Source organism: Hyperolius riggenbachi, chromosome 11 (assembly GCF_040937935.1).
Source record: "Hyperolius riggenbachi isolate aHypRig1 chromosome 11, aHypRig1.pri, whole genome shotgun sequence".
NCBI lineage: Eukaryota > Metazoa > Chordata > Amphibia > Anura > Hyperoliidae > Hyperolius > Hyperolius riggenbachi.
Window position 1 is genome coordinate 215,344,426 of NC_090656.1, and position 13,061 is coordinate 215,357,486.

At 48.2% G+C, this 13,061-nt stretch overlaps 2 protein-coding genes across 2 annotated transcripts in view; one reads left to right on the plus strand and one right to left on the minus strand.

Moving 5' to 3' along the window:
- LOC137539236 (oxidoreductase HTATIP2-like) overlaps positions 1–13,061 on the plus strand; it is a 121,402-nt gene that overhangs the window by 27,199 nt on the left and 81,142 nt on the right. The gene's annotated exons all lie outside the window — the stretch shown is intronic.
- Positions 1–13,061, minus strand: part of LOC137539143 (oxidoreductase HTATIP2-like) — a 39,344-nt gene that overhangs the window by 23,900 nt on the left and 2,383 nt on the right. Inside the window, exons 2-3 of the mRNA XM_068261645.1 lie at positions 5,518–5,707; positions 4,833–4,943 (exon numbers count right to left, since the gene is read on the minus strand). Coding sequence (XP_068117746.1) covers positions 4,833–4,943; positions 5,518–5,706 — 300 coding nt within the window. The 5' untranslated portion in view covers position 5,707. The remainder of the gene's footprint in view (positions 1–4,832; positions 4,944–5,517; positions 5,708–13,061) is intronic.

The following is a 13,061-nucleotide window of genomic DNA, read 5'->3' on the forward strand; positions in this document are numbered from 1 at the left end:
ATTGTTTATCAGGGCTGCCAGCCAGGCAACTGGTATTGTTTAAAAGGAAATAAATATGGCAGCCCCCATATACTTCTCGCTTCAGGTTCCCTTTAAAGCAAACCTGAAGCAAAAAGAAAACTTATGATATAATCAATTGTATGTGTAGTACAGATAATAAATAGAACATTAGTAGCCAAGAAAATATTCTCATATTTTTATTTTCAGTTATATAGATTGTTTATTACATTGCATCATACTGTCACAGTTGCAGTTTTAAAACTACACTCTGTCCTTTACATTATAAAACAAAGCAAAAATAATGACCCTTTGAACTTTCCTGCAGTAAAACCTTATCTCAAGCTGGCTCTCACCATTTATTTGATGTACAAGTGCTTCAGAAAACAGGACAGTATTTGACCCAGTGAGCCCAAGAGCTCAGAGCAGCTCTTGCATAGATAACAACTGAAGTTTTTTAACTCTTCCTGTACTGGAAAACAATTAGAGACTCTTGTCTTTGCTACTATTATTCTGTTTCTTAGCTGTACTACACATGTAATTCATTTTATCATAAGTTTATTTTCACGTCAGGTTTGCCTTAAAGAGGAACTCTAGTGAAAATAATGTAATTAAAAAAAGTGCTTTATTTTTACAATAATTGTGTATAAATGATTTAGTCAGTGTTTGCCCATTGTAAAATATTTTAAATCCCTGATTTACATTCTGACATTTATTACATGGTGACATTTTTACTGCTGGCAGGTGATGTAGTTGCGGCTTGCTTTTTTTGGCAGTTGGAAACAGCTGTAAACAGCTATTTCCCACAATGCAACAAGGTTCACAGACAGGAAACTGCCAGGAGTACCACAGACCCCTGATGGTCTGTTTGTGAAAAATAATAGATTTCTCATGTAAAAGGGGGTATAAGCTACTGATTGGGATAAAGTTCAATTGTTGGTCGGAGTTTCTCTTTAAGTGACTTTCCTGGTCTGCATGCTTGTTGTGGATGACTCAGAAAATGTTATAAAAGGACGATCAGCATGACTAGGCATGTTCAGAACAGCAATGGCAGCCTCCACCTCACTCTCTACACTTTAAAAGCTAAATTTTCAGATAACAGCTGCCTGAGATGGAAGGTTAGCATATTATAGATAAGAGGCAATCTGTTTTGCCTGGGGTCAAACTCCAAAACTCTGTCCGTTGTCACCTACACCCGGTGATGATTTTATGTCACTGCATGCAGGTAATAATCACAGGCAAACTAATGTCAGGGGACTTACCTAAACCAAGCATTTGTGTATGAATGTGTCTGGACCAAGGGCCAGTCCACACTTATTATAAAGGAAACGTCCAGGATGAATAAAAAGTAAAAAATCTACTTACCTGGGACTTCCTCTAGCCCCTGGCAATTGTTCTGTGCCCTCGCCGCAGCTCCGCTCCCCGCTGGTGGCCTGGAGTCCCCTCTGGTACAAGAGGCCTACTTGCGATCCAGCGTGCGGCTCACGTAGTCGTGCTGACGTCATCCGGACTGTACGGACGGTACAGACGGATGACGTCAGTGCGACTCAGTTAGCCGCATGGTGAAGCGCAAGCAGATGCCGACCTTGCGAGGCCGGCATCTGCACCAGAGGGGACCGGGAGCCACCGGAGCTGCGGCGAGGGCACTGGACGGCTGCTAGGGGCTGGAGGAAGCCCCAGGTAAGAGGATTTTTACTTTTTATTTATCCTGGACATTCCCTTTAAAAACATACCCGTTTCTATAACCTCCACTCAACACAGAAACAGATACTAATGTTAAAAATAGGACCCATTGCCACAGGGTCGCCTTCAGAGATTTGTGGGTCCCATACCGAGCAAACTTACTGGGCCCCCTTACTCCCACTGACACCCCCCCCCCCCCCCCAAAAAAAAAACAAAAAAAACTGTTTTTCCCCATAAAAGAAACATGACGTCAGTGCTATATAAATACATAATAATAATAATAATATGGTAGGACATTATACTATGACTATGGTAGGGATTCGATTGTGAGCTCCTCTGCAGACAGTCAGTGACATGACTATGTACTCTGTAAAGTGCTGCAGAAGATGTCAGTGTCATATAAATAAATAATAATAATAATATGGTAGGACATTAGACTATGACTATGGTAGGATTACATTGTGAGCTCCTCTGAGGACAGTCAGTGACATGACTATGTACTCTGTACAGTGCTGCAGAAGCTGTCAGTGCTATATAAATACATAATAATAATAATAATAACATGGTAGGACATTATAATATTACTATGCTATATAAATACTTATAGTAATTAGGGTGACACACTAATGGCATTCAGGGAGATATCAAAAGGAAACAATTGAAATATAGGGTGAGAGAGAAAGAGGAGTAGAATGTTTAGAGACTGTGAACCATATGCAAATAACTTTTTCCACCTGATTTATCTTCTATGAGATAATTTTCTTCTCTTTAAAATAACTTTTCAGCATTTTACAATTGAAAAAGAGGCAGTTATTCAAGGTAGTGCAAGACAGCAGGATTCTGGATTATCTAGTATGTAGAAGTTCTGTATTGCTTTGTAATCTGACCTGTTGCTCAGCTATTAGAAAAAACAATTATCTGATAACCAACACAAAATCTTCCCTTTCTTTACCTAAGCTAAACTGGTCTGGATTGCCAATGAATTCATGAACTGATAACAAAAGGAATTCAGCTCTGTGACTGAAAAAAAATGCACACCATTTGAGTACCTCAGTGTGGAATTCCTGAACTTTGCACTGAACAGGAAAAACAGCTACATACTGCTGGAGCCTGGAAACAGTTAAAGGACCTCTTTTGCGAATGAGGACAAAATAAAAAGTGGTTTATGCATAAACTATTAAACATCCTTCTAAAATAGTGTAAAAAGTTTTTGAAAAAAATTAATGGTTTCGATCAAAGCAACATGTAATCCTCAGTATATGTAAACACTGACGGATGAAGGACTGGGAGGCAAATCCATTTGTGAGGGGTGTTTTGGTTTTTTTTACTTTCATTTCACAAACATAACTCCTGCCCACCTAGTTTTCAGTGGTGTAAACCACTGCTGGCAGGAATCACCATTATAGCATAACGGCTGAGCTCCACTGAGCTCCTCAGCATGTGTTTACATTGTTGCCTGGCAACTAGACTCCCGGTCTGTGCAGAGAGTCGTTCTGTGACGAGAGTCATCTGTTATCAGCTGCTGGGAGAATCAGCCAGAATCAGCCCTATCTACACCATACGATTCTTTGTCAGATTCGATTCAATTTGATTTGATTCATTGATGCGATTCAATCTGACCTGTCCAATTCATGATGCGATTCAAATCAAATTGAATCAAATCATGAATCGGACAGGTCAGATTGAATCAAATTGAATCAATGAATTGAATTGAATCAAATTGGAGAAAGAATCGTATGGTGTAGATAGGGCTGATTCTCCCAGCAACTGATAACAGATGACTCTCTGCACAGACCGGGAGTCTAGTTGCCAGGCAACAATGTAAACACACGGAGCTCAGCTGTTACAGCTATAACGGTGATTCCTGCCAGCAATGGATTACACCACTGAAAACTAGGTAGGCAGGAGTTATGTTTGTGAAATGAAAGTAAAAAAAAAAACACCCCTAACAAATGGATTAGCCTCTCAGTCCTTCATCCATCAGTGTTTACCTACACTGAGGATTACATGTTGCTTTCATGAAACCATTTTTTTTAACTTTTCACACTATTTTAGAAGGATGTTTATGCATAAACCACTTTTTATTTTTTTCCTCATTCGCGAAAGAGGCCCTTTAAATGTACATTAATCAGCAGGGAGCGGGATGGGGCCCCTCACTCCCTGCAATGCCCCTCACAAGGCTACTGGTTGTGATGCTCTGAGTGTACACCTTGCACATTTTACGGGGCCAGCCAGGAAAATGTATGCAGTTAAAGCCTATGAGAACAGACAGTCAACGGAGGAGTTATTGTAGTGTATTGCAGTGTAGCTGGTGGTGCAGCAAGGGTTAGTGTAGTGCAGTATAGCTATTGGGGCAGCAGGGGTTAGTGTAGTGCAGTATAACTGGGGGGGGGGGGGGCATCAGGGGTTAGTGTAGTGCAGTAAAGCTAGTGGGGCAGCAGAGGTTAAGTGCAGTGTAGTGCAGTATAACTGGGGGGGGGGGGGGGGGGGGGTCGGCAGCAGAGGGAAGTGAAGTGTAGCTTAGTTGTAGGAGCAGCAAGTGAGAGTGTAGTGCAGTGTAGTGTAGCTTAGCTGGTGTGGCAGCACGGGTTAATGTAGTGTAGTGTAGCTTAGCTGGTGTGGCAGTAGGGGTTAGTGCAGTGTAGCTTAGCTGGTGAGAGCATGAGGGGTTAGTGTAGTGTAGTGTAGTGTTAGTGTAGTGTAGTGTACAGCAGTGTAGTATAGCTTAGCTGATGGGGAAGCAGGGGTTAGTGTAGTGAAGCTTAGCTGGTGTGGCAGCAGGGGTTAGTGCAGTGTAGCTTAGCTGGTGAGAGCATGAGGGGTTAGTGTAGTGTAGTGTACTGCAGTGTAGTATATTTTAGTTTATGGGGCAGCAGGGGTTAGTGTAGTTTAGCTTGGCAGTGTATCTTAGATAGAGACAGCTTCCGGGAAAAAGGGCCCATAAGACGCCTCTGCACTATAGACGGACCAAGTTTAGTATTTTTTATCCTTATTTTTGCCCTCTAAACCTAGCTGCATCTTATAGACTGGAGCGTCTTTGTTCCAAAAAATACAGTAAAGTTTATGTTGAAGAAATTAACTTTTCTTTATAAGAACAGTGATCTCATCTACTGAACATTATTACAGCAGTCCAGAATTACATCACTGCTCACCTCTCCAGCTTTGCCACTAGTGGTGGCACCCAGACAGCAAAATCCCACATCATGTCCTTGGAAGGCCGAGGCATAGTCGTCCAGCTTCTCAAAGTCCACCACTTCCTGCAGCTGAGGGATAAGACATGCAGAACACATGAGTCGGATTAGCAGTCTTGTCAGGTAGAAAACACCAACTGAAGGTGTGGATCTATGAGATTATAAGCAACTCTGCTGGTGGAATGTAAAAAGGAAGTGGCCATAAAACCTAAATAGCTACTCATGGCTGAACAGGACCTGTAGTATTGTAAATTTGGACTTATCAGCATTGTTCTGTACTTGTGTAACATTTTCTGAAACACGTAGTACTTTAAAGGTTGGGTCCATCTGAGACTCACCACCAGAGCAGGGACAAGGTCCTCCAGCACCCAAGGCTGAGACACCAAAGTGCGCCCTCCACCCCTCCCACCCCAGCCGTCACACACTGATTGCTATTAGACTAAGAGGGCCACAGGGCCCACAACCTCCCTAACACCTTAATATCTAGTTATCTGGCTTGCAGTCACTGCTATGTATCCCCTTTTCTTATTTCTTTCTGCTTCATACACAATTAGGAATGACAGCTGAATGAATTGTGCGCCCTCTCCTACACTGCGCCCTGAGGCTGGAGCCTCTCCAGCCTATGCCTCGGCCCGGCCCTGCTCACCACATTCTTATAGGCCTGGTCTTCATACTCCAGCTTGCGTCGCCCAATCAGAGTGATCTTGGAGAAGAGGCGGCTCTGTAGGATTTGTTTCAGAAGCTCTTTCCCTGTGTCCCCGGAGGCCCCCAGCAGGAAGCAGGATCTGTTCAGCTTCTGGTACTCCGCTCGCAGCGTCCCGATATCTGCAGCCATTCTGTAATCAGGAGGAATACGGTAAACAGTGAGCGATAAAGTGCCAATCCCACAGGAACAGCTATGACTGAGGAGGTGTGCGGATCTCCTCCTTGTGATGTCTGCTCTCCAGGGACCGGTGATGCTGCTGCTCTTTAGGATACCAAACTTCCTGCAGCTGCACACATGCAGAAGCAGGTGATGGAGCTCCTGTGGAAGGGGTAGGAATTAGGGGTAGGAATTAATCCAGGGGTAAGGCACCCTCCAAGACCAATTACGCTCCAGGCAATGGCTTGGAATGCCTTAGGTTAAAAACGGCCCTGTATAAGCTACACTTACCACAAACAGAAGCTAGAGTAAATGGTTGTCACTTCGGATAAGATTCAACTTATGTTATTGCTGCATATCACATCATTCCAACTTTTCCAAACACCAGAGTGTCTTTTTCTCAAGGACAACAATGGCTAGGCATGTGCACGGGTGGAAGTCTACACGATGAGCGGCACTGCTGAGTACTGGTGCAGCTGCAGTCACCTAGGAGTGCACATCGTGTAGACTTCTCTCCATGCATATGCCACGCCATTGTTGTCCTTGAGAAAGAGACTCTCTGTTGTCTTTAAATGGTCAGAGAACCCAGGAACCACTAGGCTACACCTCAAGATTTGCATTGCCTTTACCACCCACACCAGTCCTGAAAAGGACTTTTGCAGTCAGATTCAGGCCTTAATAGGACTTTTGGGGTCTAGCTTTGGCTAGCCCCTGAGGAAACTGTAATTGTGAAACCGGTCGGGTGAGGCGGACATTTGGCTGGACGGTTTCCTGTATTTTACAACACTGTAATTCGCTGTGGGTCCCTGCTGCAAGGACCCTGATGTGAGTTATTTTTTATGATGGTCTGTAGCAATCTGGTAAGCGCATCTAGTTTTATGGTGCTTGCAGTGGTGGATTTGTTTGATTAGCGCTGAAGATTATATAGACATAATGGTGAATGCAGTCAGGGGAGGGTGTATGGAGCCTGGAAATGGTGAGTGCTGTCAGAGGAGGGTATATGGAGCCTGGTAATGGTGAGTGCAGTTAGGGGTGTATGGAGGCTGGTAGGGTGAGTGCAGTCAGGGGAGGGTGTATGGAGCCTGGTAATGGTGAGTGCAGTCAGGGGAAGGTGTATGGATGCTGGTAGGGTGAGTGCAGTCAGGGGAGGGTGTATGGAGCCTGGAAATGGTGAGTGCTGTCAGAGGAGGGTGTATGGAGCCTGGTAATGGTGAGTGCAGTTAGGGGTGTATGGAGGCTGGTAAGGGTGAATGCAGTCAGGGGAGGGTGTATGGAGCCTGGTAATAGTGAGTGCAGTCAGGGGAGGGTGTATGGAGTCTGGTAATGGTGAGTGCTGTCAGGGGAGGGTGTATGGAGCCTGGTAATAGTGAGTGCAGGCAGGGGAGGGTGTATGGAGCCTGGTAATAGTGAGTGCAGTCAGGGGAGGGTGTATGGAGGCTGGTAGGGTGAGTGCTGTCAGGGGAGGATGTATGGAGGCTGGTAATGGTGAGTGCTGTCAGGGGAAGGTGTATGGAGGCTGGTAGGGTGAGTGCTGTCAGGGGAGGGTGTATGGAGCCTGATAATAGTGAGTGCTGTCAGGGGAGGGTGTATGGAGGCTGGTAATGGTGAGTGCTGTCAAGGGAGGGTGTATGGAGCCTGGTAATGGTGAGTAGTGGTGCTCAGCAGAGCTCGAATATTCGAGTAGCTCGAATATTCGAGCTCTTTTCCAGCTATTCGAGCTCGGTATTCGAGCTCCGAATAGCTGTAGCTATTCGAATGGGCTATTCGCGTACACTCGAATAGCCCATTCACTATTCGAGCTATTCGAGCAAACGGCGCTATTCGAGCTCGGTACCGAGCTCGAATAGCGTCATAGCCCAGATTGATGTCCTTAGAGCCAATCAGAGGGCTCCCAGGCCCTCTGACGGCAGCCAATCACAGAGGGGGACCCTGGCCAGCCCCTACCCTATAAATAGCGGCCGCCATGTTACGTTTCTCCGTCCTTGCCTGAGACTTGCATAGAGAGAGAGTTGCTCCTTTGTGCTTTGGCTTAGCAAGAGCTTTATTGTGGTCATTTACCTAGCGTTTTTGCTCACATACACCTCCTATACACACCTATATTGTTGTTAGTTAGTTAGACATTGTATTTTAGTTAGTAGCTTTTGTGTTACATAGAGACAGGCCAGCTGCTGCAGGCTTACAGCTTTAGGCCTCAGGGCCTGCCTGTGTGGGCAGCTGTCCTCCTGTCCTCTGTTTATTTCTCTCTATTCTATACCAGTATTTCTGCTGTCCTTTACTACTGATTGTATTAGTATTGTAGTTATATACTGTAACTGTACTAGGACACTCACTGTCACTGTTCATAGGCTACTAGCTGCTCCTGCGTGTGTGCACTCACTGTCTGTGTACACACTACACACACTCTATTTCCAAGTTCTGATAACTGATTGATTATTGTAATTGAATATTGTAATTAGTTAGTTGTACTCACTGTTACTACTTACTGTACTAGGAGTCTCGGACACTCAGTCACTGTTCATAGGCTACTAGCTCCTGCGTGTGTGCACTCACTGTCTGTGTACACACTACACACACTCTATTTCCTTCTGATAACTGATTGATTATTGTAATTAGTTAGTTGTACTTACTGTTACTACTTACTGTACTAGGAGTCTAGGACACTCAGTCACTGTTCATAGGCTACTAGCTCCTGCGTGTGTGCACTCACTGTCTGTGTACACACTACACACACTCTATTTCCTTCTGATAACTGATTGATTACTGTAATTAGTTAGTTGTACTTACTGACTGTTACTACTTACTGTACTAGGAGTCTAGGACACTCAGTCACTGTTCATAGGCTACTAGCTCCTGCGTGTGTGCACTCACTGTCTGTGTACACACTACACACACTCTATTTCCTTCTGATAACTAGAGATGGGCCGAACGGTTCGCCGGCGAACGGTTCCCGGCGAACTTCGGTGGTTCGCGTTCGCCTCCCGCAGGCGAACGTTTCCGGAAGTTCGGTTCGCCCCACAATGCACTATGAGGGTCAACTTTGACCCTCTACATCACAGTCAGCAGGCCCAGTGTAGCCAATTAGGCTACACTAGCCCCTGGAGCCCCACCCCCCCTTATATAAGGCAGGCAGCGGCGGCCATTACGGCCACTCGTGTGCCTGCATTAGAGAGAGTAGGGCGAGCTGCTGTCTGTCTCTCATAGGGAAAGATTAGTTAGGCTTAGCTTGTTCCTGGCTGCATACCTGTTCTGTTCAGTGAGCCCACTGCATACCTGTTCAGTGATCCTGCCACTGCATACCTGTTCTGTGAACCCACCCACCACTGCATACCTGTTCAGTGATCCTGCCACTGCATACCTGTTCTGTGAACCCACCCACCACTGCATACCTGTTCTGTGAACCCACCCACCACTGCATACCTGTTCAGTGATCCTGCCACTGCATACCTGTTCTGTGAACCCACCCACCACTGCATACCTGTTCTGTGAACCCACCCACCACTGCATACCTGTTCAGTGACCCTGCCACTGCATACCTGTTCTGTGAACCCACCCACCACTGCATACCTGTTCTGTTCAGTGAACAGTTTGGTGTGTCAGTGTGAAGCAGTACCTTAATTACACTACCTGATTGATGTATACACATGCAAGATGTTTTAAAGCACTTTAGGCCTGTCATTTAGCATTCAATGTGATTTCTGCCCTTAAAACGCTGCTTTGCGTCAAATCCAGATTTTTCCTGGGGACTTTTGGCGTGTATCCCACTCCGCCATGCCCCCCTCCAGGTGTTAGACCCCTTGAAACATCTTTTCCATCACTTTTGTGGCCAGCATAATTATTTTTTTTTCTCAAAGTTCGCATCCCCATTGAAGTCTATTGCGGTTCGCGAACTTTACCGCGAACCGAACCTTCCGCGGAAGTTCGCGAACCCGGTTCGCGAACCTAAAATCGGAGGTTCGGCCCAACTCTACTGATAACTGATTGATTATTGTAATTAGTTAGTTGTACTTACTGTTACTACTTACTGTACTAGGAGTCTAGGACACTCAGTCACTGTTCATAGGCTACTAGCTCCTGCGTGTGTGCACTCACTCTCTGTGTACACACTACACACACTCTATTTCCTTCTAATAACTGATTGATTACTGTAATTAGTTAGTTGTACTTACTGACTGTTACTACTTACTGTACTAGGAGTCTAGGACACTCAGTCACTGTTCATAGGCTACTAGCTCCTGCGTGTGTGCACTCACTGTCTGTGTACACACTACACACACTCTATTTCCTTCTGATAACTGATTGATTATTGTAATTAGTTAGTTGTACTTACTGTTACTACTTACTGTACTAGGAGTCTAGGACACTCAGTCACTGTTCATAGGCTACTAGCTCCTGCGTGTGTGCACTCACTGTCTGTGTACACACTACACACACTCTATTTCCTTCTGATAACTGATTGATTATTGTAATTAGTTAGTTGTACTTACTGACTGTTACTACTTACTTACTTACTGTACTAGGGACACTCACTCAGTCACTGTTCATAGGCTAGCTCCTGCGCGTGTTTGCGCGTGCGTGCACTCACTGTCTGTAGTGTACACACACTAAATTTACTTGTGATTACTACTGATTATTGTAACTGCTAGTTGTACTTCCTGACTGTTACTACTTACTTACTGTACTAGGGACACTCACTCAGTCACCTCACCCACCAACCCACTCCATTAAAGTACCCCACTTTTCACCCGCCCTTTTAAAAAACTTTTGTCTATACGCCCAAAACATCGAAGATGTCTGGAAGTGGCAGCCAGCGCGGTTTGGGCAAGGGGAAGGGCAGCAAGGGAATCAGGAGGAGAGGGAGCAGCATTGTGGCAAGCCGCGGGCGCGGGCGCGCCACCATGCACAGTTCCGCAGCAGCAGCAGCAGCGTCAGTGGCTAACATTCCTCCCATAGCCACTGGCCGTGGACGCCTTGGGCGCCGCCCAGCAGGAGCATCTGCAACTCACGCTGCAGAGACACAGCAGCAGCAGCGTGTAGCACCTGCTCCGATTTTCCTCCAGCCGGGTCGGAAACGTCCCATTGAGGAAAAGCATGCAGACACTGTGGTGCAACTCATGACGGAGGATGAGCAGCCCGCCATCAGCTCTGCATCTGAGGCCTCCACCCTCACCACCACCACCACCACCCCTGTTCGCAGCAGCCGCCCAGCAGGGTCTGGGGAGGAGGCCAGTTCACCGTCACTCGCCGACCTGTCATTCAGCAGTCTTTTGACCCCAGGCATCATGAGTAAATTGTCTGCTGTTGTTGGCGATCTTGAGGAGGAGATGCTGATGGGCACTTTGGGGGATGAGGGATTGGACAGCAAGACTGTGGCGACAGTCAAGCAGCCCATCCATGCATCAGGAGAGGAGTTTGGGGGGTCCTTATCCCAGCAGGACATGTTTCAGGAGGGGGAGGATGTTGATGACCCGGTGACAGACAGAGACTGGGTGCCACCACCTCCAGGGGATGTCGTCCTCAGCAGCTCTGAGGAGGAGGAGGAGGATGCTCTTGTGGGCCTTGCAAGGAGGCGCATCATTGCAAGCATTGGCAGCAGCAGTAGGCAGGTCCCACAGCCTGCTGGTGTCTCAGGCTCAGCAGCAGCAGCAGCAGCATCTGCCAGTACCACCACCAGCCGCACCCAAGCCCCCCAAGCCCCACCCCCAACCACCACAGGGAGACAGGCAGCAGCGCTTCCATGCCGTAGGGGGATGTTTCTGTCACCAATCTGGCGCTTTTTCACCATGCCCACAGTGTACAGCAAGTACGCCACTTGCAACCACTGTCAGCGGAAGTTGAGCAGAGGTGCAGACCCCTTAAAGTTCTGCACCAGCTCGCTCATCAACCACCTTGCTGCGAAACATTTCCACCAGCATCAGGAGTTCCAGAGGCTGAAGGCATCTGGTGCTGGCAGTGGCACCACACCCATCACTGCACAGCCTTCAGCAGCAGCAGCAACAGCAGCCACCCGCCCTCCTGCTCCTCCAGCAGCACCAGCAGGAGTGCGGAAACGCACTGCTCCTCCCCCCTCTGCAACTCCTGCCGCCGACACTGAGGCCTGTTCTGGCAGCCAGTCCTCAGTGGCCTCCTCCGCTGTGTCTGCTGATTCCCGTGCCAGCAAAAGGCCACGCCAGAGCCTTTTGAGCGAGTCCTTCCAGGGGGTGGTTAGGGCTCTGCCTCCCAGCAGCCGTCGCGTGCGGCAGCTGAACGGCTTGCTGGCACGGGCCATGTGCTCCCAACTCCTGCCGTACACGCTCGTGCAGGAGGGGAGCGACATTCGTGCGCTGCTTGCTTGCGCAGCCCCAGACTGGCAGCTCCCCAGCAGACACTTTTTCTCCCGCAAGGCCATTCCTGCACTGCACCGCTTTGTGATGGCCAATGTGGAGCGAGGGCTGGAGCACGCGGTTGGTGAAAGGGTCCACGTCACCATGGACTCCTGGAGCAGCCGCTTCGGGACAGGCCGCTACCTGTCCTTCACTGTCCACTGGGTCAGCTTGGTGGAAGGGGGTGAGGATGGGAGAGCAGCAGCGGGCACAGCAGCAGCAGCAACACAGTGGGTGGTGCCACCCCGCAGGGTCAGGGGAACTGCAGCAGGTTCCTCCGATCCTCTGCCATCCTCCGGCACACCTGGCCAAACCCCCCGCCTCAGCAGCAGCGTGAAGGCCCGCCACTGCCAAGCGCTGCTGCACTTGGTCAGCCTTGGGAAGACCAAGCTGACGGCAACCCATGTGTTGGCCAAACTCCAGGAGCAGGAGAGGATTTGGCTGACCCCCAGAGGCCTCAGAGTCGGAGAGGTGGTGGCCGACAATGGGGCCAATCTGGTTGCCGCAATAGACAGGGGAAACCTGACCCACATCCCTTGTCTTGCCCACGTGCTGAACCTGGTAGTGCAGAAGTTCTTGCGCACCTACCAGGGGATGGGCGAACTGCTGGAAACGGCAAGGAACGTTGTGCGTCACTTCCGGCGCTCGGCTGCAGCCTGTGCGAGCCTGGAAGACGTGCAAAAGGAGCTGGATCTGCCACGCCATCGGCTGATCCTTGACGTTCCGACTCGCTGGAACTCCACCCTGGCGATGTTGGAGCGTCTGGTTGAACAGAAGCGCGCTGTCAAACAGTACCTTGCCCTGGCCACTGTTTCCGCCGCTCAGAGAAGGGACAAGACCAGCAACATCCCGTCCATCGTCCCCGATGATGACTGGAGGCACATGCAGCAGGTGTGCTTAGTGCTGGCTCCCTTTCTGCAGGCCACTAACATGGTGAGCAGGGACCATGCTATGGTCTGCGAGTGGGTG